The sequence below is a fragment of the Podarcis melisellensis genome, assembly GCF_964234715.1.
Source record: "Podarcis melisellensis genome assembly, chromosome: 2".
In the NCBI taxonomy this organism is placed as follows: domain Eukaryota; kingdom Metazoa; phylum Chordata; class Lepidosauria; order Squamata; family Lacertidae; genus Podarcis; species Podarcis melisellensis.
The window spans coordinates 100,171,495-100,198,785 of record NC_138529.1 but is presented as its reverse complement, the minus strand read 5'-3'; the positions used below and the strand labels follow the sequence as shown (position 1 = coordinate 100,198,785).

The 27,291-nt window shown below is 41.6% G+C and overlaps 1 protein-coding gene and 2 long non-coding RNA genes across 6 annotated transcripts in view; 1 reads left to right on the top strand and 2 right to left on the bottom strand.

The window, feature by feature from the left end:
• The window catches only part of PTPRG (protein tyrosine phosphatase receptor type G), a 521,921-nt gene that overhangs the window by 464,226 nt on the left and 30,404 nt on the right, over nucleotides 1–27,291 (top strand). For all 4 annotated transcript variants that reach the window (XM_081901339.1, XM_081901337.1, XM_081901336.1 and 1 more), the window contains exons 14-15: nucleotides 4,997–5,088; nucleotides 16,888–16,979. In XM_081901339.1, coding sequence (XP_081757465.1) covers nucleotides 4,997–5,088; nucleotides 16,888–16,979 — 184 coding nt within the window. The remainder of the gene's footprint in view (nucleotides 1–4,996; nucleotides 5,089–16,887; nucleotides 16,980–27,291) is intronic.
• On the bottom strand, nucleotides 2,860–14,940 carry LOC309365447. Its single transcript, XR_014166156.1, has 3 exons — nucleotides 14,059–14,940; nucleotides 5,158–5,251; nucleotides 2,860–2,943 (listed from the first exon to the last, which is right to left on the bottom strand). It is a non-coding gene; the product is annotated as an uncharacterized lncRNA (long non-coding RNA).
• Nucleotides 18,488–20,731, bottom strand: LOC309365375. The gene is made up of 2 exons (XR_014166072.1): nucleotides 19,909–20,731; nucleotides 18,488–19,531 (listed from the first exon to the last, which is right to left on the bottom strand). It is a non-coding gene; the product is annotated as an uncharacterized lncRNA (long non-coding RNA).

The window sequence follows — 27,291 nt, the reverse complement described above, 5'->3', positions numbered from 1 at the left end:
CCTCCTGATAAGATAGCTTTCAGCTGACCATTTCCAGATTTTGCAATAAACTAAAGCCTCAATTTCCTGTGGTCTTAGCAAGTTCTTTGCTTATGCTGTGCTATAAGCAATTGCTTATGCTGTGCTATAAGCAAGTGCATAAGTATGTGTTCAAATAGTGATCTGCCCACACGTAGGGGACTGCCTTTGTTTAAAGGAACAGAAGTGGTGGCTGGGGGAGGCATTGAGATCACGTACATCACGATCCCAAGCCTGTTTATTCTACTGTGAGTCCTGCTGATTTGTAGCGTGAGGGAATCCCAGATACTGGTACACAGGCCTTCTAGTCTTGGCACTAATATTTTAAAGAAGTTATTCCTGGAAGATACACCAGTGGCTGGTGTAGATGTAACACTGCGAGATCAATTAAACGTCACTAGGCAATGAGGGGCGTTTTTCGGGGTCTTCGCCCACCCTTCTCCCCGCTGCTTTGTCCCCCGCCTCCCCAGTTATTGATAGCCAGTCTTTCCTACAGGGCAGATGGCCCTGTAGGAAGAAAGAAGGGAGAGTCTAGCTGGAAGAGGCTCTGAGGCAGTCTTCGCTTGCCTACTTTACTCTCCTGGAATCCTTCCCACAGGGTAGCTGGTGACAGATGGCTGCCACAGAGAAAATGTTGGCGTACATAGAAAACTAACCATTGTCGCCTTCAAAATTTAGAGAGCAGGGTCTGCACTGGGTAATAGGTATGTGTTGGCGGGGGGAGGGGTGTCCAAAAGTTCAGGGGCTGCTGGTTGCTCAACCACAGCTAGGCAATAAGGTATCATTATGTCTGTACTGAATGAGCCAATGGAATGACTCTGTTACAGCCATTCAAGGTTTTGACAAAGCTACAGTGCTAGGTATTTGTTTGAAAGAATTCCATAGCACATCCAGCTATGAAGCTAGGCGGAAAGGCTGATTCATGTGAAAATTTTTGTCATCGCTTTGTATCGTCACCTGGTCCTGAAGATCATCAGGGAACCCTCTGTGCTGAACAAACACCTGAGTGTGGGTTAACATAATTGTGTAAATATCCTCAGATGTTATATGACCATAAATCAGTTACTCCTCGAGGTACACATGGTCTCTGTCACACATCTTTTCTTTTTAAGATTCATTTTTGTGATGCTACTTCCCAACATGTGGCAGATGGTAGGTTTTTGTCATACATGCTGTTCTTCTGATAAATAATATCAGAAGCCTAGTTACAGCTAAACTTAGAATTGCTCAAAACTGGAAGATGGACATGTCAGTATTTAAAAGACAATAGTTCAAACTATTTTGGTCCTGTTTAGATCAGGATAAGCCAAAATCAGGCTAACCTGGTGTAATGTTTGTTAACCTGGCCATTTTTTCTTAGTTACACTGGACCTTCAAACAAGGTTCAGTGTTAAACATAAGATGATCAATTTGTATCAGACTAGCTTTGTTATTAATAAATATGACTCTTACACAGAACAACTGGAGGGATGGAAGCGGTGTGGGATTATTACTTTTTTCCTTCTTGTTGTCGTTTGGGGGGGCGGGAGGAATATAAAAAACACTAAAATGAAGAGCATGATATCAAAAGCCATCCTCCATGGATTTTGCTGAATATTTTACTCAAAGGAGAAAATCCTAAACGCTTCAAACACATGCACGTTCTACCTGATCCATATTCATAGGCCTTCCCTTGCTGTGACTGATTTATTCCCCTTTGTGCCCCCAGGGTGTTCATAGTCTATAGTAAAGGCGGCCTGAGTAGAAACCAAGTCTATCTTTACTTACAATCAGGAGGAGAAAGAGCAGTCAGGTTATTAAGGGAAGAAACAAACTGATTTGTGAAGGAATATTTCATTATACGTCACATATGTCACAATGTTTGGTCATACGCCTCACGTATTTGATCATATGTCACACACCTTGGATTCCCAGGTATCATTTCACTACAAAGTAATGTTCCTAGAAAAGTACAACTGTTAGGAGATGGTCTGTGTGGAAGCAGCTGCCTGCTTGTGAGTAAAATGATGCTATAGAATGTGTTCTTTGGTGGCTGCATATTGTTTCAGTGGCCCTATGAATTTAGCTGCCATTGCTTTCATTATTCATCAAGAGCACAGTTGTTGGGGGCTGCCAGATGTCCCTATTATGATATCCCCGAGAGCCAGTGAATAAAGGGTCAGACTGGAACTTGGGTTCAGATCCTCACTCAGCCGTGACACAAAGTGGGTGGCCTTCACCCAGCCACAATCTCTCAACCTATAATCTACATCACAGGATTGTTGTGGTGAGCAGGGGGGAAATAGGATAACGTTCAAGTACACTGTCTTGAGCTGCTTGGAGGTAGGGCAGGATAAAATGTGTGTTTGCGTGTTAGCTTTGTGGTTTTCGCTGTTCCTATTGTTTCAGTGGTTTTCTAAGTGTTAATTGTTGTGGATTCTGTGGTTTTATGCATCCTGTATTTCATACCCAACCCTGGATTCCACTTAGATGTAAAATAGGCTATAAACAGTATATATTGTGTGCATGTTGTGTGTGCTTTCGGCTGTGTGCATGCCCCATAACCTTTTATCACATCTCCACTGACCATGACCCTTAGTTTCAAACAGTTCAACTCACTAGTTTCATCGCTGGAGGGGGCTCAAATTTCTAGGAAGGGATAGTGTTCTGGAGCCTATGTACACCCATTATTCTAGATCCAGAGAGGCTGAATGCCCCCTGCAGTGGACCCTCCCCTATCCTTCTTCGATTTATTATGGAGTGACTGCACCCTCCTTACACCATCATCCCAAAGTGATTTTGAGATTATGTGAGCTTGGAGAAATGTTTCTCCCCCCCCAAAAAAAAAAATCCTTGTGCATAAGAAAGTGTCTTGTCTTTTCCTCTTCAGGTTTCAGTCTGGGTATTGTTGGGCCAGTCCCACAGATCATTCCATGGGGCACTAGGCTGTTTGCAAGCAACGGGTTCGGTTGGGTTAATTGAATGTATGTATTACTTAAAAATCTTAAAGCAATTTGCAACAAGAATAAATACAATAAAAACATTTTTTAAATTGTCCAGTAGCACCTTAGAGACCAGCTAAGTTTGTTCTGGGTATAAGCTTTCGTGTGCATGCGCACTTCTTCAGATACACACACGAAAGTTTATACCCAGAACAAACTTAGTTGGTCTCTAAGGTGCTACTGGACAATTTTTAAATTTATTTTGACTGCATCAGACCAACATGGCTACCTACGTGAATCTACAATAAAAACACATAAATGTAATAAAAGCATAATCAAAATTATAAAAATCCAGCCATTGTTGCTGGCTGCCCAGCTCCCCGCCACACACACACACCCCTTTGCCACTGAATGAATGAAAAGGTAGGTGCCAGGTAGGACTTCCAGGGGAAAGTATTCTGTTTCATAGGCTAAAAAGAAAAGGCTTGTTCTTTCTGCACACAACCATATCTCCATATGCTCAGCTAGTTGGCTTTGGGTTCAAGGGACAGCAGAATGGGGTGGTCATGCTCAAACATTTGAGAAATAGTTCCATGGCTTCATCAATCTCCTTATTCCGAGCGTTTTGATCTGACAGCCCTAGCTTTGATTGTTAGCAGAATTCAGAAATTGAGGGCCTGCTGCATGCATTTGGCCAACTTCTTGCAAGAGATTTGCTTGGCCTTTGAAAGCTGTGTGAGTTGCACTGCCTTTTTTCTCTCCCCCCGCACCCCACCCCAAAGCCCTCTGCTATGTACCTCTGTTCTGGAAACAATGGCACTACAAATTGCTTTGACAGTGTCAGCAAAGCTGGCGGGATGGAGTGGGCTTTTCTGCTTGGCCGTAATTCCAGAAGCCGTGCTGTGCGGCAGAGAGACCGCTGCAAACCTTTACAAGCAGAGGCAGTCGCTTGCGTGCCGGGGAAGCTAATCGCGGCAGAGGCGGAGGCGTCCAGGACCCCGCACAGGTGTTGAGGAGCAGCAGTTCATTAAGGGAGGCAGGAAGAGGGCTCTCTCTCTCTCTGCTCTGTCCAGGCTATTGTTAAGAGCTCCTGACAGCTGAGAGCAGCCCCTTTGCTTGTCACAATAGCTGCTCACGCTGAGCAAGGCTCATTAAATATTCAGTCCCAGCCTCAAGCAGCTCATTAAGGCAGCAGTGAGCAGTGACGTGGCTGCTGGAAAGCCCTGCCTTGCTTAGCATCACCATGCACAGGCTCATTGGACCTCTGGATGCTCTCCTCCTCAGTGCCTTCTCTGTGATGACCAGCTTGTGCTCCCTGCTTTGCATTAAGTACAGGTAAAGAGAACAGCAATTGCAATGTGCTTAGGGAAGCAGATTCAAGTCTTTAAATCTGGTTGGCGGGAGCATCGGTGGGCTGCATCTGAGTTGCCCTCTGGCCTTTTCAGCGTTCCTTTCAGTGGAGGGGTAGGGGGGGGTCGCAGAGGGAGGAAGCCGAGTTGACATCTACCACAGGCTTTTCCTTAGCAGCATGTGTGCTTCTTGCTGTTTTGCAGGAGAAGCCTGCAAAGGGGATTTGCACAGCCAGCACAGAGTTGAATGAGACAAACTTTTTTTCCTGTGGAGATTGCAACTTCCCTAAGGAACTAGTGTGACCGTTATGTGTGTTCTGCTCTAGGTGCTGGCCATTAAGTGGCAAGGTTCTACGCGCTTCCAACACCAGTGTGGTTATGATTGTTTTAGTTTTCTTTTAAGAAGGGCTGTTATTGAGCCACAATAATTGACACCCAAAAGTTTCCTTTTTAAGTGAATGCATGCACTCTCAGCTGCTAAACTTCCTAGACTGTTTAATAAGAGATCAGAAACGGGAGGCTCCTAAACGAAATGATGGTTTATGGTGACTGGTAGCAGCACATTTTAGCGTTCACTTGAGGGTCACTGACAAAATCAGAAATAAAACTTTGTGTGTGTTTGTCCATGTGTCTGATGCAAATGCTTAGCACGGACAGAAATGTCAGAGAGCCCTGAGAGTGCTGATGATGTTTCTCTTCCATTCACAGAAAATGTTTTCAGACAGCTCATTTCTATGTGGAAGACAGCAGTTCGCCTCGAGTGGTGCCAAACGAAACCATTCCCGTTATTCCCATCCCAGGTAAGGAAGGTCTGACATCATGACTTAACTCATTCATACTTTGGGCTCTTTACAAATCACAGTTTGCACTGTATGTTCTGTATCAGTCAATCCGCTTCCCACATTGGCTGACTTCTTTATACATTTGGAGCATCCCGCAGTTTGTAGTAATATTTCTGTAAATCTTCATTAAAATGAGGGGGGAACACAAAGTTTGGATTAGTGCTTTCTTATCTGGATAAGGCAGAAACAGCATTGATGGGGAATCCCCATGTGTCTTCTACTTCTCTGGCTCTGCCCTTTTGCCATTAATCACTTACTCCATCCTTCTTGTTCACTGAAGTTCTTAGTCTGCACCTTCTCTGGCCTCCAGCTGTGCAGGACAATCTTATTAATGTCTACACAGAAATCCTGACATTCACTGAGACTTACTCCCAGGCAATGTTGGATTGCAGTGCAAGTGGAACTCCAGTTGCCAGGTCTGCGTAATGAAGACTTTTGCTTGCCAGGCTGCCTGTGACCTTTCGAGGCAGTGGCGTAGCGTGGGTTGTCAGCACCCGGGGCAAGGCAAGTAATTTGCGCCCCCTAACCCGTGGATTTGCGCCCCCTAACCCTAACCCCCAGATGTTGCGCCTGGTGCAGCCGGCCCCCCCTGCACCCCCACGCTACGCCACTGTTTCAAGGGCAGGGGGAGATCCCACCTACCGCAGTACTGTTTTATAGCAAAACTCTAATTTAAATGTAAGTAGCCAAATAAGATGCATAGGTTTTGCTTGAGACAAAGTTGTACCAGTTTAGTCCTAAATACAGTCCTAAATACACTTACCGAAAAGTAAGCAGTGGTATTTACTTCTCAGTAAAGAGAAGATTGCTGTTAGAGTAGCCGCAGACTTGGTCCTAATGCTTATTTACTGGTTAATTGAAAATATCAAAGCACATGCCTACTCTTTTACAATCTGTCAAGTGCCTTGAAGTAATTATATATGGAATGTTCTCAGCAGAAATTTGTGAGCCAAAGCCAGACAGATGTGAATATTTGCATATTTTCTGTTGTACATAGCTCTTTATGCCTTGAAACACAGGTAGCTATTTTGGTGCTGTCCAGATGTTGTGAACTACAACTCCCATCCTTCCCAGCCAGTAGGATCAATAGTCAGGGATGATGGAGTTTGTAGTCCAGCAACAACTGGAGGGCAAAAGTTTCCCTACTCTTGCCTTAGAGCTTTTTTCAAAGGAATGTTGGAATTGTCACGGTTTTTCCTGAGGTAGTGGGTTGGCTGCTGGTTGGCCACTGGTTTGAGCGTTACAGTTATCTTTCAGTTATTGGGAACATAGGAAGTTGGAATCCCTAAAAAGGCGGTGGACTCTCCTTCTTTGGAGGTTTTTAAGCAGAGGGTAGATAGCCATCTGCCATGGATGCTTTAGCTGAGATTCCCCTATTGCAGGGGGTTGGACTAGATGACCCTTGGGTTCCTTCCAACTCTACAATTCTGTGATTCTATGATTCAGATGCTCTACCACTGAGAATTGTGCCCTGCACTTATCCCCCCCTTCCAGATATTTTGAAAGCCATGTAACGAATAACTGTTTTAGACTGAGATTCTTTGCAAGGCATACGTATAAGTTAAATATTGCTATCCAACAATATTGTGTACAATATAGATAAGATAACATTGGAGTTCTTTGTATGGCCTTGAGGCTTTTGTCAGAAGTGTGATTACCTTGTCTGACAAACCTCTGATGCTCATGTGGTGATTTTTTTTTAGGATCTCTTGAGCAAACATGCAAATACATAGGAAATTCACTTGGAATGCTTTCTATGTCACTTTTCCAAGGTTTGATCCCATTAGCTGAATTCCAAATTGGGTTTGGATCTGCTTTATGGGATTGTCTTCAGAAAGGGGCTGTGGATAACCCATTCTGACAGAGCTTTTGTTCACATACTCTTATCCAATTAGCAGCAAATCATGTCAGAAATGTGTACAACTCTGCATGCTGTGATGATTTTTCCCTAATACCAGTGTGCACAATGCTACAAACCAGAAGTCCTTCATATAACCAAAACTTTGCCATTAAAATCCTCCTTAAGGTTTGTCTAAAAGCTTTTAAAAACAAAAAAATCTCCCCATCTTCTTGTCATGTGTAAGCAAAATTGTATTATTTGACCATATAGAATGCCTCACCCCCAAATGCTACTAATTCCATTAGTTCTGTGATATGTCCCCACACCATTGCAGGAGGTGCAAAGTATTCAGGAGAATAGCTATGAAGTTTAAGTGGAGTTGTAAAATAAAGAATTTCAGAGCTGAGCAGGAGAAAAGTTCTTGTCTGGTTTTTTACCTCATGTGGTTTTTCATTACTACAGATACATGTTGTTGGTTTTAATCAGATAAATAAGAGGGAACATTAAAAACAACAACAACCAAGCCCCCACCTTAAACAATAGAAGAAAACCTCTTTTGGTTGAACATGTATATCAGGGTCGCCCTCTAGATGTTGTTGGCCTCCAGCTCTCCCAGCATGGCCAATGGTCAGGGATGGTGGGAGGTGCAGTCTAGCAATATTTGGAGATAGACATGTTCCTGATCTCTGGTGTAGATCATTTATTAGTCTCTCTAAAAGGTGGAGGCAAAAGCTCCTTCTATTGGAGCTTCACTCTAATATAAGTTCTTAATACACTTTTAATACTAAGTTGTCTTAAGGACAAGAAACTTGGGGGAGGGGAATCTAGGAGGAGGGACCCCAAACATACTCAGTGATCACATAATGCTGCTTGACTGTTGTGAGCAAAATGGGAAACGGGTGGGAGGGGAAAAGGACTGGAGGTCCCACTTATACATCAATAGCTGTTTTCTTCTTGCAGACAGAGGAAGCATCCATATCATTACAACCTTCCAACTAATGTATGTAGTTGAAACCAAGCCCAATTTTAGTTTGATTAATCAAAATAATGTGCGAAATAGCTAAAATGTTCAAATGCGCTCCCCAAATCTTCAAGCATTGGTCTGCAGAAGTGGGGCTTTGAGATCCAGGATAAAGTTTTCATCTTTTCTATTAAAAAAAAGGTGGAGGGTTATAGTGGCTCTTGATTTGAATGAATATTCTCAGTGTGTTTTCACACTAGAGGGAAGATTTTTAATTTTCTAAAAAGTGGGAGTGTGCCCATAAGTCCAAAAAGAAAATGAGAAAATAGTTGCTCTTCATCAGTACTATTGAATTGTTCCAGGAGTGCCAAACCAGAACCTAGAATAGAATGATAGACAGTGGAATAGTAGTTTAACCTAAATACTTTTAGATATTATTAAAATACTGTTTTTCCTCTGAAGGTGGAAAGCCATATTACAAATGTAACATAAAAACAAAGATGAAATTTTCTGCGTTGTTCTGTGTAATAGGAAATATTATGCCTCTTTTTTAGTGGTGATAGGTCTAACTATGACCAAGGTCTAACTATGGAAGTAAGGGCACCTTTTTGCATGCATTCTGAAGCAGCAACCTTTGTGGAACCTTTGCAGTTTCTTGTACATGGCTGTTGAGTTTTAGGTATATGATACCATGACAATATTGCACCTTAATGCTGGGAACTCAGAAGCTCAATTCAAGCATTCAGGGCCGGTGGTCACAGTGTGTGAAGGGCCCAGGTGGGCTAGCAAGGCACGTACCAGCTGCATAACCCCAGCCAATGCCCAGTTGTCATCAGTCTGAAGAGGGCTCTTTTTGTGCTCATAAGACAGGTGTCACCAGCGAGATGTCCCATAGATGTTGTTGAACTATAACACCCTGACCATTGGCCGTACTGGCTGGGGACTTGGTAGTCCAACAACATCTAGAAGGTACCACATTGACTACCCCTTGCATTGGGTATCATTCATGGGGATGGGGAACCCTGAGTGAACAAAGTTTAACAAGGTTTACTTCCCTTTCCTATAAACCCTATGCAAATAGAAGCAGATTGTGAGTCTGTTGGCAAGTCAGCTGGGGTCATGGCCGACACGCATGATGTCATCAAGGTGGGACAGCTCTAGCCCCTCGTGTTCCTGCTGCATCATGCATTCAGTACCCATAGAAACTGGATGCCTGAGTAGAACTAAAGGTGTGCATAAATGTAGAAATAATTCTAAAAGTGGGGGGAACCCGTTCTTAGTCTGTTTGAATGGGTCCAATTAACCTCATCCTGATGCCCTTTCCGCACTTCCCTGCCACACCAGAAAAGGCTTCAAATTCCATTCCCCAAAGCAATCTGCTAAGTGCTGTTTCACACCTGCCTGTCAGTTATAACTCCTTATACAGCCGTTTTTGCTGAAAAGCCTTTAAAGGTTAAATGGAAAATTCTTCCTTTTGATTCAGTCATATAGTTGATAAAATGATACCTCTTCTAAACTTTTTCTTCCCCTTTAGAAACAGCCAGGGAACATGAGAAAATCTCCCAAGCTGTATTGATTCTGGAAGTAAAGTATAAATGACATTTTAACAAACGCCAGTTCCTTAAAGTAATCTTTATTTGCTAGCGATACCCCAGGCAGTAGTTATAAATGGATAGTTAAATATGTCCCTGTGGATCTGCACATCTATTTAACTGGGCTGGGTAGACCAATTTTCATTCACAGTTTCAGTCATATGATCACAATGGAAGCAGTTTTGACCATGAATATCTAAAAATGTGAAACTCCTCTGTATTCCTTTTTTAAAACAACAAAAACACATTCTGTGACAGCTTTAAAGGTGCTTGACAGCTCCAAAACACATGGTGCTAATGATTGATGGTATAATAGAATTTTGCTGTTCTGCAACTGCACCATTATTAGATACCTAGCTTTCCACGGAAGAAATTTACTTCATTTTCGACCATGAAACTGAATAGCATATAGGCATGTACTAATCTATGCCCATTCTGTCCTGAAGCCCAGAGTTCTCATTACAATTCATAATTAACTCTACCGAGCAGTCTAGAGAACCACAGAACACCGACAGGATCATTAGCTCAGTTGCCCCTACAGCTATTACCCACTTAATATAAATCAAAAAGCATTGGTCTCATCTGGGATCATGCCCTTAGGGGGAGAGCAACTGCGCCTGGATGGCAGACTTATTAAACATTATTAAATATGCTAGCCCATTCTGTTCCCCACAGACACACTTGCCATTGCTTCATTTTCTGTTTCTTAGCACAGTTCATTTTGGGTGCCTCCTAGTGATTTTTTCATGGAACTCTTTATCACTAATCTGTAGTCATAGGTTGGGTGTGTGTGGATCTTGTCTGGTGCCTATCAGCCCTCGCCACCAAATAAAAGCTGACCAGAGAATCATAAAACTTGCATTAAAAAGAGAAATATATATTTTGCCGGTGTTGTCATTAATGTACATCTCCCCGCTTAAGCCCCATATGGATCAAGGATAACCACGCATCTGTAAGTGAATCAATATGCTGTTTTTCCTCCAAAATGCTTATGAAGAGATGTCCCATTCTGCCCCTGCATGTAGAATTTTCTAATCTGTGGAGCAAATAGCAGAGTGACTGGCCTGGAATGAGAGCCATGTTCAAAATGTATGAGAAATATCAATCCAATTTCTTCCATTTGATATTGGCTTGCCTTCTTTTCCCCTTCTTTTCAACAACAGTTTGAGTCATATTGTGCGTGTGGGGGGGGGACTCAACAGCTGCTGAAACTCAAGAAATTTCCACAACTTTCTCTTAAGTTTGCAAACCAGTGCTCAGATGTTTCCATTATCACTGTATGTCAGCATATTCATTGCTAAGGAGGAGGAGGCCAACATGTACCCAGTGCCTTTTCATATCGGGTACTTTTTGCAAGACACAACATTCTCCTCAGTGAATGTAAATAGTTCTCATTTGGATTATTCGGGAATGACTCTCATTTCTTCCTTGCAGACTTAAAGGAGGTGGACTGAATGTCACTTTCATTTATTATTTAAAGGCGGATGTGTGCATGTGGTTTATAAATTCAGATTTCATTCAATGTGCATAATATTTGTAACTGACACATCCCTTAATAGTTGCTCTTGGCATGATGCTATATTAGATTACACCTTGATTGAAATGGTGTCATTAATACTCACTCAGTCACAAGCACATGGTCTCTTTTCTTTCTTTCTTTTTTGTCTGCCTAAGAGTCAATTACGGCTCATGCAGAACTCTGGATCGGGACCAGTGAGGGTTCTTAATGACACTTAAAATATTAAATTATATGCTGAAATCTCATTGTTTTTCAATGGGATTTAGGCATAACTTGCTTTCTTAGAATAGACTCAGTACAGTGACTGCAATCCGGTGCACAGCTACATGTGCTCATCCTACTTAAATTCGGTGCAATTTAAATTCATTTCACAGTTTGCTGGCTTCCAGCCAATAACAATATAGTCTTTCTCTCAACCAGTGGGTTCAATGTTGTTCAAAGGTTAGTTATGGGAATACACTGTCTGCACACTCTGCAGTGTGGTGTTATTATCTTGTAAAATGAATAAAATAAAGAACATTCATAAGGGCAGTGGTCTGTCCCTTTACTGAGATTGGCTAAATTTGGGTGTTTGGAATGGAATAAAGGATTCACGAAAGCTCCCATAATGCATCAGTTAGGCATTATGGATACAGGCACGCATAAGTAATTGCAGGCTTGTAGTCTATCTGAAAAGTAGTAGAATCATATAATAGTAGACTTGGAAGAGATCCCAAGGGTAATCTAGTCCAATCCCCTACAATGCAGGAATCTCAGCTAAAGCATCCATGACAGTAGATCCACCACTGTTCAAACATCAGTTATGGGAATTCACTGTACACTGTACTATGACTGTGATTATAACATAAGATGATTGTAGCCAATGGAACTTGAGTTCAGTGGAACTTACTCCCTATTGTGTACACTGGATTGCACAGCCTCAGACTAGTCCAAATCAACCACTTGGGGTTGTAAGCAACTATGGTTTACTCAGAGTTGACCAGTTGAAATTGTGGGCCTATGTTAGTCATGCTTATTAATTTCAATGTGTCTACTCTGAATAGGTCTTACACTTTCTGCAAAGTGTCTGCAGCAGTTTCACTTGACATTGCGTGTATGATTTTTACTAAGATCCAGTCTCTCATACACTGCTCAAATGGCATTGTTGTTAATGTCTTTTTTGCATCACCAGCAGATCCCTAAACTATCACTTTCCCTTGACATTAGAATACCCTCTTCAATCATCCACTTAACATCTTTTAACATGCTGTATCCCTGATCCTCCAAACTTCTGTCTTTTCTTAGCCCTCTCCATCCCTTCCCATAGCTCTTTGGTAGAGCACATGCTTTGACCCTTTTGTTTGCAATCATTGGTATCTCCAGTGAAAAGAATCTGGTAGCAAGTTGTGCAGAAGGGACACTTTAAACATCGCCCAGAAGCAGCAGAGAATGTGCATCACAAGACCTACACATATGGAAAGGGAATGTGAGAGTCACTCGTGGTTCCCATCTTTTAGCTTAGCCTTCTTTACAAAAGTCAGGGGCAAAATTAAATGACAATGAATAGATTGTGTGTGTGTAGTAAAAGTAAAGTTGTAAACCACCTTCTTTACATTGCACATATTTACTAAACACAAGTGTCATTATCTATTTTTGTTTATTTTATTTTTTAAGTAAGATTTATATATGGCCGTTCATCAAAAGATCTCAGGGATGTTCAAAAGATTAAAATACAATATAAAAGCACAAATAATTTGTTAAAGTTGAAACAACAAAACAATAGCCGCACCCCCATTTAAAAGGCTGTAGAATATTATCAGACAAAGGCCTGGTGAAAGAGGAAAGCTTTTGCCTGGCACCTAAAAATATATAATGAAGGTGCCAGACGAATCTCCATGGGGAGAGCACTCCACAAACGAGAGCCACTGTGCAGAAAAGGCTCTCTCGTGTTGTCACCCTCTGGACCTCATGTGAAGGAGGCACACAAAGAAGGGCCTCTGATGATGAATCCAGAGTCCAGGTTGGTTTATATGGGGAGATGCGGTCCTTGAGGTATTGTGGTCCTGGGTCAATTAAACTGTGCACCTTAATGTAGCCTTAATGTGGGTAGGAAAGTAACCCAAGATGCTTGCTCATATAATCCACATGCTGATTGCATTATAATATATTCCACCTGTGATTAAGGTTTTATTGGGGGTCTTCCATGGAGGGTTCTGTTTACACTCAAAAAGGAATATAAGCCCCTGCAAATTTTACCCTCTCAAAATGGGGGAGGCTGGGAACTCATCAGGTGAGACAACATATACAAGGATACCAGAGGCAGAGTTTGTCTGCATGGCCCAATCCAGAGATTCTGTTTTGCATGTTCAGGCAAATGCCTGAACGTACCTAGAGACTGGGACAAATGTACAATTATAATATAATCCTATATATGTGTACTCAGAAGAAAGTCCCTTTGGGTTCAATGGGACTTACTTCCCAGGTAAGTGAATATAGGATTGCTCAAGACTAGCAAGCAAGGCTGCTTGCTGGAAGGCTATGTAAAGCCTTGATTTTTAACACGGCAGAATGTTTTCCCATGTGTAGATGAGAAGAGGCAGGCTAGTCTTTAACATATTGGTAAGTAATTTAGATCTATTGAAACAAGAGAACCTTCTTAATTTTTAAAATACTTATTTATCCATACTGACATGACATAAGGACATATAAGCTTCTGAGACAGAATGAGGAAGAATCAAAATAAGTAAAATAAACAGTATGAACAATGGTTATTAACACAAAATATATCCTCCCATTTATTGAATGTTGGGACAAGAAGGTTTTTTCCACTGTGACACTAATGAATGCTGCCCGGTTTTAGGCAAGGAGAAAGCTAATTGCCCAAATGGGACTTTGCACTGAGCAACTGTTAGGTTTCCTAATTAGGCTTTATAGGATTTCATTAATCTCTTCAGTAGACTAAAAGAGGTATGGTCTCTGAAGTAAATTTTCCTGAAATGGAAAAGAAGCTTATCAGTAGCCACTAGATAAGAGGTACCTGAAAGAAGCATGTTCCTCATATGCATTAGCAGATTTTATTTGAGGAGGCATTTAGAATGCATGAGCAAAGAATGCAGTGGAATTTTCGAACAATGACTGCATTTTTGGAATGTAGAACTTTCAAACTCTACTTCTGGCTGACTATATATTTTCCTTCAAAAGAATGCTCCTGATATTTGCAGGCTGTATGGAATAGTTGTGCAGAGAGTCCTAAACTGACGAATCACAGTGCTTCAAATTACTTTAATCTCTGGCTTCTTGAGGCAAGGGGGAAAAGATAAAATGAATATGAATTGGCAGTATGTTTGCCTCAGCTAGACCTTCTGTAAGTCAGAATAAGTCATTCTGCCCCGCTGCCCCCAGTCCATTTGAAATATCAGGATCTTTAATTCTGGGCATTGTGGAGTTGACCTGAAGATTATCTGAGTTACTCGTATCAGCACTGAATCATACAAACTCTTAAGAGATCAGCTTGTTTCAAAGTGAAAGCTTTCAAACACTGAAAAATTTAGCTCCTGCCATGCTCCGCTCTTTGGTCTACTGACAGCTTGGTAAAGATGGAAGTGGAGGTGGGATCTTCCCATCATGATGCCAAGTAGCTTCTGCCACAAGTGTTAACTTTTTCTCTGCTAGACAATTTAACCAGAAAGAATGGGAAACTTCAGAACAAAATACCTATATGGAGATGTCATTTGCTGTGCATTTAAAGAAGAAGAGGGAAGTGAAGACGAGATAGAGCAAGATAGGATAGACCAAGGTGGGGATGGGAAAGAGGGAGGAAGAGAGCAAAAAGAACAGGAAGAAGAAATGCTCGATCAGGGAAACTCAACAGTGATCGAATACCTTTCAGACACAGAAGATCCATATAATTTGTCACCAGGTGATGGCTTGATTGATTCATTGTTTCATTAAATAGAGGTTGTAGTCTACCTTTGACTTTAGTTCATCCTTTTCGCTGATATACCAAAACATATGGGAAGTGTCTTAAATGTCCCAAAGTAGAGATAGTTGCTGGACTCTTCATTCCAATAGTTTTCAAGCCTTTGGTTAAGCAAGTTTTTCTTGGTATTCCTGCATGCTCTACATCAAGTGCAAATGATTATTATGTGCTCATTCCCCCAAGGAAGGGTCACAACTCTGTTGTCTAAGCAGACAGAATAAAAATGGCATACTGCGAGAACCAGTCATCCTCCTTGTCTTAACATATATAGTTTACGTCATTAATTAGATACATTGCAAAACTGTAATTTAGAGTTAGATATGCTAAAACAAGGGTACATGAAAAGGGACATGTTACTGGTTTTGGCTGTAGATTGGGACTCAATACTGTAACTGATCTCAGGAAATTTTTTGGAGGGGGGGATTATTCACTGTGTCAGAAATTTAACTTCTCATGAAAGTAGCATAGGAATTCATTCACTTTCAGAGACATTAGTTGCATTGGAAAATATATTATTACAACCTACCTGTGGATGAGAGTTAATTCTTCTGCTAAGCATACAGTCGTACCTCAGAAATTGAACAGAATCCGTTCCGGAAGTCCGTTTCGCTTCCAAAACATTTGACTTCCAAAGCACAGCTTCTAATTGGCTGCAGGAAACTCCTGCAGCCAATTGGAAGCCCCGTCGGATGTTCGGCTTCCAAAAGAACGTTCGAAAACCAGAACACTCACTTCTGGTTTTCAATCATTCAGGAGCTGGAACATTCAACTCCCAAGGTGTTAGGCAGCCGAGGTATGACTGTATTCACATTACTATATCGTAATAAACACTATACTAGAGGGAGAGACTTGCTGTCAGGTTTAACCTCCAAAATTCTGGATTTTGCAACGGTATTCTATTAGCATATCTAGAAAAAATTCAGGAAGTTACCATGAAGTCCGGGCCAGGCAAAACTAAGCATAAATGTACATTTTGCATGGATCATACCAATCTATAAATTGTTGACTTAGCCTTAATACAACCACAGAACACAGTCAGCCAAAATGGTTCCACAGGCAAACCTTTTTGGCTGTTCCATGTATCACAGTAGCAGGTCAGAGGTAGTAGAACTGATCACAATAATAGTTTAGAATTCAGAGTCCTCTTTATTGTTTGTCAGTGGCCAAATACATGCATAAATGTGTATGTAAAAATACCTATGACATAGAGCCAAAGCAAGGTAATTTGCCCTGCCCATAATTTGCATTATCTGTGATCAGGCACACAGCAAAGATAAAAGGTATGCTGTGATTTCTCAGGTATTCTGCAGTTAAACCCATCCACTACAAATAAATTCCTGGAGCTCAATTCAGCTCAAACTCCCCATTTATGTGAGGGTTATGTTCCAAGGCACTGCACATTTAAGTGAAATTGTGTATAGTGGGAACACCATTGAAAAAACGTGCAAAAACCCTCTATCTAACCCTTTGGAAATCCTTTAAAAAACCAAAAATCCACCAGACACTATAAATGGGGAGTTGCCTGTAGTTTGTCCATCAGCAACTTACCCCGGGTCACTTTGTTTCCTGTGCATTCATGGATGTTCTTTATTCATAAAATGGAAATAAAGCAACCATTTCTGGTCAGTAGGATCAATTAAATGAAAACTTGACTAAACAGCAGCAACATGGTGGTCACTTAGTGCTGGATGAAAGTGATAATACAGAAATTGAGCATTGTTTGCACCAACATCAGTGGGGCCAGTATCAGCTGTGAAGGCATGTGAAACCATCTTCGCACACTGTTTGTTAGCATCTAGGTAGAGATGTTATTGCCTAACTTTATAGGACAATTGTTATTGTTAGAAAATATTAATTGTAGAGCTGAGTATCTTTTTTATTTTTCAGATGACATGGAAGCTATTCCTGTCAAACAGTTTGTTAAGCATATCAGTGAACTGTATGCCAACAACCAGCATGGATTCTCAGAAGACTTTGAGGTACGTGTTTACAGCCTTAAGCGCTTGAAGTTTCTCTGTGGTCTTTAATTTAAATGTCTCAAGCAGCCTTGGAAGAGCGAAGGTCCAACTGCACTCAAGTGATCCTCTGAAAAGAAGGGTAGAAGAAGTCCTAATGCCTGTGAGCATCTGCTGATTGGGAAAGAGGCAGAATGGAAGACAAAGCAGCCCAAAGTCTGTAATGAACAATTATATGTGGGATGTTCGGTGGGATTTCATGAACCTTGCAACTGCTAGCCTCCTAGTAGACAAGCAAGGAGGAAAGAGACTGTGACTGCAATGCCCACAGACTCGTTTGGGTAGGATTCACCTAATGGGCCCTGTCAGCCCTGTGCTAGGACTTCCATTTGCACAACAGGTCTTTGAAGATGGTTTAGAAACACTAAAGGAATGACTCTTTGCAAATTCAGAACTAATATTGCATGGCACCTGTAGAAGTGCAAGTTCCGCATATTGAAGTGAGTGTAAGGAGTAACTTGTTTTGTGATTGTAAACTAATTTCCCCGCTTTTATTATTATATTGTTGTAACCTATCCTGGGACTTTATGGTGAAGTCTGGGAAAGAAATCTTATAAATATAAAAACTGTGATAACAGTAAAATGGAGAGCTCAGTATTAGGGACTGAAACAGAAATAATGGCAGTGGAAGAAGATGTTTAAATACAGGAATGCTGATAGCTGTGCAGCTGTGTGCGCAACAAAGTCACGGTCGCGGGCACTCTGTGGGTTTACAGACCCGTGTGGCTTACATAAACACAGTTTCATGCTTAATGATGGTGGCAGACTCAGGCTCTAATAAGCTAAAACAGTTATTCCAAAAGCCAGTATTAACCGTTCTGCTTCCCCGCATTCCTTTCAGCCTGATCACAGTGGAGCTTTGAAAGTACTGTCAGAAAGGAGGGCTCTCCCAGCCCTCTCAGCCAAAAATAGTGTGCAGCTGTTGTGCCATCTCGCCAGGGTGAGAGGAGAGAAATATGGTTTGGGGGCCATGACATGCTTTAGCAACCAAGTGTTAAAAATGTCATGACTGAGTCATAAAAAGCAGCTGTATTTACTAATAAGAAATTGGCACAAAATGGCTGCTTTGATGCTGAACACCCTTTTCCTCAGTGTAACAAAGCTAAGGCTGCAGCCGTTTTCTTCAGCATGGCCCTTTCAAGCCTCTTATTGCTGCCCTTTGGTAATAGCCTTTGCAATGAGGCGCACTGTCTGATAATTCAAAAACCGAACCAAAATAAAGGGGGGGGAACCCTATTGTGCCAATCATAAGCATTTCGTATTCATGAGGACAGCGGCTGTGCGAGGTGTTAAAAGTGATTTAGTTAAATTGACTGTTGGCTGGATGACTGAACAGGGATATTGAGGCATTTAACAATGTTGATGGTATTCAGGACAAACATTTATCCTCGGGAGAGCAGAATTTGATGGGAATGATCAAATGCAATGCTGCCTCCTCAATTATTTATGAATTGAGACCCCAGTGCTATTCATCACAGCTGGTTTTGACACCATTTAATTATTCAAAATAATCAGCTACACATCTGTAAACTTGCACCGACTTAAAGTAGGCTTTGCTTCATCTGTCTCTGAAATCGCTGCCATTAACAAAAAGCGAGGCAGCTTCTGTCTGCATTGTGCAGCAGAGGGATATATTCCTGAAATAGCCTTTCAGAATGCTTCAGGGTGCCCTTGTTGCCTCTTACTTACCCGGTAAATATTGTTTTGCCTATTAGTTTTGATTTCTGAAGTTGGGTATCTCTTTTAAAGGAAGTATAATAATTTTTAAACTCCTATTTTAAAGCCAAAATCTCTTCACTCCCACAAAGTATATGTGGAATGAACCCATAAGGGATTTGCATAAGCCAATGTGGTGCCCTCCATATCTTGTTGTGCTACAACGCCCATCATTCCTGATCATTGGCCGTACTGGCTGGGGCTGCTGGGAAATGTTGGCTATCCTTCACATAGGCCACTATTTTTAGGCTTCCCCATGACAGACATGGGATACCATCTGATTTCTATACCTTTGCCACATTCCTAATTGCTTCTCACCAAGGTAACCCCTCTTGGAACAGTCACAATTGAAAATCAGCTGTGAATTTTCCCTTCGTTTGATATTCAAGTTGTCAAGGGGACGTGAATAAAAAGTCAGAGATCCGGTTGCCCAAGGTAGTAGGGAGTCTGTCCATTAAAGAGCAGAATACAGGAAGCTTAGATGTTGCTTCAGTGCTGGGTAGCCCCAAATGAGTAGCTTCATAGCTGGTGTTTCTCTCCCACCCTTTCCTGGCCTGATATCAGACCCTGATATTATACATGTGAGGAATCTGGATCCTACTTAATGGGTGGCTCTCAGGGATAGTTGACTTCATCCTACCAAATGAACACTGCACCTCCAGTTCTGGGTTTCTGCTCAGACATGCTGCCATCTTTCTTCATGGGTGTGATCTTGTTGGAGCTATTCTCGGGGGAGGGGGGAGTATATCAGTCAGGTTGCATTGTTTCCTCCAAACCTGCCACCTTATTAAGTGAAGTACCTTCCATGAAAGGGATGCGGGTGGCGCTGTGGGTAAAACCTCAGTGCCTAGGACTTGCCGATCGTATGGTCGGCGGTTCGAATCCCCGCGGCGGGGTGAGCTCCCGTCGTTCGGTCCCAGCTCCTGTTCACCTAGCAGTTCAAAAGCACTCTTAAGTGCAAGTAGATAAATAGGGACCGCTTTACAGCGGGAAGGTAAACGGCGTTTCCATGTGCTGCGCTGGTGCTGGCTCACCAGCTGCAACTTCGTCACGCTGGCCACATGACCCGGAAGTGTCTTCGGACGGCGCCGGCTCACGGCCTCTAGAGTGAGATGAGCACGCAACCCTAGAGTCGGACACGACTGGCCTGTACGGGCAGAGGTACCTTTACCCTTACCTTCCATGAAGGTGGTCTTGGAATGGTTATTCATATCTGCTGACTTCTCTTTGACCCCACGAGAACTAGGACCAGCAACAGATACCTGTACTTTTTCTGAAGTCCTGCCCAATTCTGGGCTGGCTCTGCCAGGACAATGTGGGACATGACAAGAGATACCTTACCTCAGTCCAGAACAGTAGTTCTGTCAGCAATAGATGAGTCTTGGTAATGCATTATAGCACAGAGCTATTCTCATTCAAACTCTCTTTGCGAAATAACCTTAAGACACCTTGCCTGATTGTTAAAGTCCACCATGATGAGCTTAGGTGCTTTCCCCCTTAGATGGTATTCTTGTCTGTATATGCCCTCCCATAATAATTGCCTTGGAAATCAGATGACAAGAACCACTGATAAACCTTTCTGTCCACCCCTATTCACATATCTTCATCAAGTCTGATGACATCTCTGGGACATTGATTTAGGCACGGTGTGCTGGAACTGGGCTATAGTAGATCTGTGCTTTATAAGTTGCCCACATGGAAACCCCCTTAAACAAAAATGAAGGGGTTGGTGTTCAGGACTGAAATAGGAAAAAAGGAGGAAATTGGAAGGAAAAAACATGGCATGGATGGTTCTACAATCATGCAAACTTGTGTCTCCTCTTGGGATCCTTTGGCAGATGTCTCCTTCTTCCTCATAAATCACGATAGAAGAAGAAAAAGCACGATAGAATGTTCTGTGTCCTAGATTTACTCTCAAAAGCTTAACACTTAACAGAGTAGTGGCAGAATATTTGTCTTTATTTGGGGCTCCACTGCTTCTCCTGCTCTCTAACTTAGAAGTTATCCTTTATTTGTTTATGTATTACTGAGCTCCAATATTTTCTGCCTGCATTTTGGCAACCTAGTAGAGGATTTGGGCAATCATGCCATTAGGGAGTTTAAATGTAAGAAGACTCTTCAACCCTACGAATGTAGATCCCTCTCCCCATCTTCCCCTTTGGGAACTTTAAGCAGGCTTTTACTTGAATATTGGGAGGAGGAGGTTGTTCTTAGTTCTGTCCTTCACGTCTCATGAAAGAGGATTAAGCAAGGAAATCCCCAAAGTGCTGGCATGGAATGTTTATAATAGCATAATATGTATTGGATTTTGGAACCCATACAATTTTGTTTGCCTCAAATTCATTAGTGGGTTGGGCATTTTTTCTGCTAGAAAGATTAGCAGTGGTAAATATAATCTCCCTAGCCTTGTCTGTTGCCTGTGGAAGCACAAGGGTTGTGATCCAGCCCTCAACTTGGAATTTGACCCCAAAACAAGCAATGCAGCTATCCCCCCACATACATTCAAAAATCTTCAATGTCTCCCCCCCCCCAAAAAAGACGCTAAGAAAACAGCTGTAAGTCCACAAAATCTGGTGGAATAATTCTGCACTTGATAGCTTCCACAGGAGCAATAGTTTTATGGCTGACTAATTCCTTTTTTTAAAATAATACCAGATGATCCCCAAAGAGTGGTGGCTAAAAGATAATGCTGCTCATAAGCATGCCCATAGTGCTTCAGAAAAGTGGTTGGAAAACCTCTAGCACTCTCAATGTTGTTGAACTTCAACTCCCATCAGCCCCAGCCAGCTCAGCCAAAGGTCAAGGATGAGACAGTGGCAGTACAGTAACCTTTGGAGGGCACTAGGTGCCCTACTCCTTCTTCAGCCCATTAAAAATCCTTCGCATACATTATCTCAGCACTCCTTGCAACATTAGCAAGGAGCATTAGTATCTAAGTTAGCATTAGTATCTCCTCCACATTGTAGTGTGGGAAGAACGTGATAAAGCTGAGAGATGAAACAACTACATTTTAAAAATGAGTTTATAGAAGACTTTTAACTGCTATTGTTAAAATGGAATCTATAAACGATGTATACCTCTGATTATGAGGTGTTGAGTACAAAGGGATTGGAACTGTCTCCATCTATCCCTCTGTGTTTCACAAGGGCATCTGGATGGTATTCTACTGAAAACATAGGCTGAACTGAACAGACTTCAGTCTGATCCAACAAGGTGTGGATGTCATTAAATACCCTTACCCATCTTCATCATTCGCACTCTCCCAAACCCAGCTTGCTTAGCTGTAACATTATTCCAACTGAACTCACTCGCTACTTCCATAGTAGAGTCATTGTTGTCTTATTTTCTACAGACACCATGGAGGTGTTACAAATTCTGGAAAAGAGCAGTGTGTGTGTGTGTGTGTGTGTGTGTGTGTGTGTGTGTAGCAGAAAGGGCAAGTGTGCCAGTTCTGCCCTCCCTCCAGCATGGTTTCCTTTGCCTACCAACTTAGGAGAGGCAACTGTCTGCAGCAGGGAGCTTTTTGTATTCATGGGTGCTTCCTGGGCGTTTGGAAACCTCAATTTCCCAAAACATTCAAGAAGCCCCCATAGATATAAGAAACTCCCTGCTGCAGTCAGTCACCCTCCACACGTTGGAAGGCAAGAAAAACAGTGATGGGGGAGGGCACTCTCACACACCTCTCACATTCTTACATCCCAGGATTTGTAACACAATTGTCCCTAAGTATCAGACAGAAAATAAAGCCCTATGAGAAGCTAGCTCTCACCTGGGCTGGGCGTGATTACTTTTGCTAATCCACCCTAGTTTAGCCCCAACCCTTTCTTTGCTTTGCCATTAAACTTGTTGCAGCTTCACAAGCTTGGCTTTTGTTTGAATTAGGTCTTGCTGGGCCACAGAGGCCTGTAGAAGAGACTCTTGCACTTTGCATCTATTTATTGAGTGGTTTCTGAAATTTCCAAATAGCCTTTCTACAGTTCAGTGCACAAGAAAGCAAACAGAACCTTGTTGCATAGCTACAAATTGGAGAGGGAAGCATTTGCATGTTCTTACAAGTATAGATTTTACTGCTTAATTTTTTTTTGTCTCAGAGTTCTTTTCAATTGACAGGGAAACCATATTATGATGTTGCTCTCAGGGTCGTAACTTGTTCACTTGTCTGAAGTTATATCAGAATGTCTATGCAATCAGCCATTCCGGAGCAATTTCTAGCTCATTATGTTGGATTATCAGACGTGTAGCAATTGGATTTTACACATAAATTTAGCGAAAGAATATTTGAAGTTTATAAAACTAATCAGCAACTTGTTTCAGAGGGACACTGAAAATGAATGAGTCATTAAACCTGGATGTATTAAATCCCAATCAGTGGTAGCACGGACAATATAATTAAAAGCTAAATTAGCCATAATGACACAGAAGAGTTTTAACTGTGACTAAAGGTTGATTAAAACCAAGTGTGTTGGATTCCAGAGTTGCCGACAATACATTCCAGTGGACAAAATAATAAGAACCGTAACCGTTCATCTTTAAACAAAATTAGCGTTTTGGGAAGTTAAACGCTGAGAATGTCATATGAACCAGTGAGACAAAAAAAATGAATAAGGAAAAAGAATGATCTAGTGCAGTCCTGCCAGAAAGCTTTCCCTTCAGAATCCTAAAATAGACAATCCATTGTTGCTTTATACTCCAGTGGTCCTGCATTTGAACTGTTAGAAATTTGGGATGATTGGAATATTTCTATATATTTTTAAGAATTAGTAAGGTAATCACAGCACATGGTAATGTAACCTGCTTAGACATTTTTGCTGATCAAATGGTATATAAATATTACTAAATAGATAACTAAATGTAATCTCCTTAGATACTGGCTTTAAACCAGGGGTGGCTCAGCCTGTGGTCCTCCAAATGTTGCTGAACTGTGTCTTCTATCAGCTGAGGCCAGTGTGGCCAGGGCCCAGGGATGATGGAAGTTCAGCATCCTCTGGAGGTCACAGGTTAACTACTCCTGCTTTTACCTAAGCTAGAGCACAGCTAACATTTTAAACCGCCTGGAGTGCAGTTTCCATTTTAAAAATATATAAAAACCTTTGAGTCTCAAATCCAAAATGCAAAATCCACTGGATTGTGATTTCTGTCGTATTTATTCCAATTATTTAAATTAGGGGTAGTTTAAATAAACATGGCATGTTTCTACTTCATCTGACATCTTAAAATGTTTTGTGTCAGGACAGATATAAAAGGTACCTGGTTCCTTAGGGTCTGAGCTGTAGTTGCTAACCGAACACCATAAGGATTCCCTCCTTATGTAAGAACAAACACATAGGAAAGCAAGCCAAGACATAGATTCAGGTTGTATAAATTAAGCATGACAATGCAAGCTCTTTCATGTTTCTAGAATGCATACAGTTCTTACTCAAACATTAGCCAAAAAACCAAGAGTATTTGCTAGTTCCTTCTCCTTGAGTTGATGGTTATTCCCTGAAAGCCCACAAATGTAATTTTAATATGTGACCTAGCACCTGACTCATGTCTTCTGAACTCATTGTGAGTCGGCCCAAATCATCTATAAATGAAACGGCAGTTCATAGTGAAGAAGCAACTTTCCTTACTTTCTTAACTTTGTCAGATCCAAATGGAAGGCATTCCTCAAGTGGTATGACATCTACTAGAGGGATCAGGCAGGGTCTTCTCAAGCCTTTTGACTCCTCTTAAGCAGGAGAAGTCAGTCCTTTCACCTAACCCTACCTGCTGCCAGTGAGGGCTAATGCTTTCAGCCTGTTTCTCTTCTCAAAATCACTCCCCCCCCCCCCAGGTTGTTTCCTCTTTGTACTACAAGTGTTTAGTTTTGAGCATCCTCCTCTCCTGTCTTCTTGCTTTTTCCTGTCAGTGTATGTATTTTTTTCCTTCCCTCCCTTGATCTGTGCTGTTCCTTTCCTCTGTTCCTTCATTTGTATGGTAGGATCTCCAGGTTATTGGGGACCACCCCTTGGCCACTGAATTACCTCTTTGACTTGAGGAAGATGTTTGTAGTAGTGGAGAGTTGGCACATCCTGCCCAGAACTACAACAAGCAGGAGTGCTATTTTTATCCTTTCCCCACATGCTTCTCATCCTGATGGGCCATGATAACCACCCAGTGGGACCATCAGTGCTGAACTCTCCCATTTCATATGGTCAGTCTTGGACTGGTCATCACTGGTGTTAGGCAGCCATAGATTTCAGCTTCACATTCAGTGGGTATGCTAATGCTTGATGGGTCAAATATTGCACTCCTTGATGTTCTGCTGCAGTTTCCCGCCTTTTTCCTCTGACCCTTCTGGGTACTGCTTGCTTGATAGCAATGGCCTCTTTGCCTGTATTGGAGGCAGGCGGGTGGAACTTGCAAGCCATAGCAAAACTTTTGGACTCAGATTGAGTGGTGCAGAAAACTGATTAGCCAAAGAACGGGAGATTGGCGGAAATGTCTCCCTTATCCTTTTACATACAAATGGATTGTAGAAAGATGTATGGGACAGGAAAATGTATAGCTTTGAGCTTCTGAGGAAAACTTTTTTTTAAAAAAATTGCTTGACATTTAACTTCATAGGACTAAGCCCTGGTCATTCTAATGAACCAACCTCAACTGACCTTAATCAAGGAGCAGGGAAATGAAGAATGAGGGAAATGCAACAAACTAAGCTACTAGAATTCAACAATGACCGTTCACTTTTTGTAGTCGTTTCAGAGGTATCTGCTCAGTTAACAATGTATACGGATAACTTGTAGGGTCCTCATCTGCATGGGGCCATTCTGTGCACACTGCACATATATATAAATCTGCCACTGAACTGAGGTTGCAGTACGGCAGACAAAACCATAAACCCTAAACATCAGTGAGGTTAATTAAAGTTACTGACCTTAGAAACCAGTCCCACCTGAAAGGTCCTTCAAGATGTAATGGCAACTGATCCAATTTATGTGCATTATGTAAATTTATGGTAGGTCATTCAATAACAGGGACTGAATTCTATTTCTAATATGCTAGCGTGTGTTTTTTACAGCAAGTTTGAATCCTCACTGGCTTCATTCATGTTTCTTCTACAATACATGCTAAGATAAAGTTGGATCGCTATTTTTTTTCATAGAACGTCATTAAATTGTACTGGAGACTTTCATTTTAAGCCTATAAAGCAGAGTAGCCAATGTGGTGCCCTCCAGATGTTGTTGAACAGCACTCCCATCACCCCAGCTTCTGAGGATAATGGGAGTTGTAGTCCAACATCCGGACGGCACTGTTGGTTACTCCTGCTGTAAAGTGTCACACACATTTGATGGTGCTCTTTTGATGGTGTTCTTTCTGATGATGACTGCATCATCATCAGAATCTGCAGACCTTACAGAACCATGTAAAAAGTGGGAGGGTAGTGAAACAGCACAGTGATTAATGGTTGATAATTATAAATATCCTTTGGATTAAATCACTGAATCCCTTCTCTGTTGAACTACTGGTGTGAAAACACTGTTCTAGAATATATAACCAGTGACATAAGTGTCAATTATTCCATGTAAGGATTAGACCTGATACCCCTTTCAGCTTCTTTGTTTGTTCTTTATTTCTTCTGGACAACTATGGGGATTTGCTTACCATAAAAAAACAAATGCCACTGCTTTATGAGTCTAAATGTCTCTAATTATATTTGGACTTGTGATATTTTGGATTTCCAAAAAATGTAAATGTTTTGGGGCTAGATAGGAGGGAGGGCAATGAATTGGCTTGTCACTTCTTTATGACAGTTTTGTATTAATCCTGCACTCTGGCTACATCTGCAGTTTCACTAACATTTCTCTGTCACTTAGCTCCTACTCCATCATTGCAGCAGCTGTGCTGTACTAATGACTTCCCTTATTAGGATGCTCCTGTATTAACACGTGAAGCCTGGGGTATGAAACAGTGTGGCATCTTGTAACCCTTGGGAGGACAGGGGAAACGGATGGCACTGACGGAACCCTGCCGAAGTAGCTTTTAGATAAAATTCAGCTAAATACATTGAGAAAATGCCCTAGAAAGAAGCAACAATGTTACATTGTTATAAAAATATCTTTAAAATGTAATTAGGACACTTAAAATAACCGGCAGAATTGACATTTCTGACTAAGAGGAACGTAGGACTGTGTAATCACTGTGTTGTCCAACTTAACACTTTTTGATATTATTTAATATCAAAACGTTAACAGATTTTAATTATTATTTAAAGTTACAAAAAAGCATTGAAGACAGACAGTGCCTACAAAGTAAACACTGACCAATGTGGAACGTGATAAAAGAAATCACTCAAATCTTAAGGGGGGAAGTGAAACTAACACACGTTTGTTTGTGTGTGTGTGTGTGTGTGTGTGTGTGTGTGTGTTGGCATCTGTCTGTCTAGAGACAATGGAGGAGTACGCCTTTAGAGGTGAAGCCAAACTGTTAGAAGGTTACTGCACCTGCTGTGGCTATATATATTTGAGTTGTCACAATTTAGGTGGTTTCATTATGTTGATGTGCTGATTTTGATTATTTTGCATTATTCACTTCACTT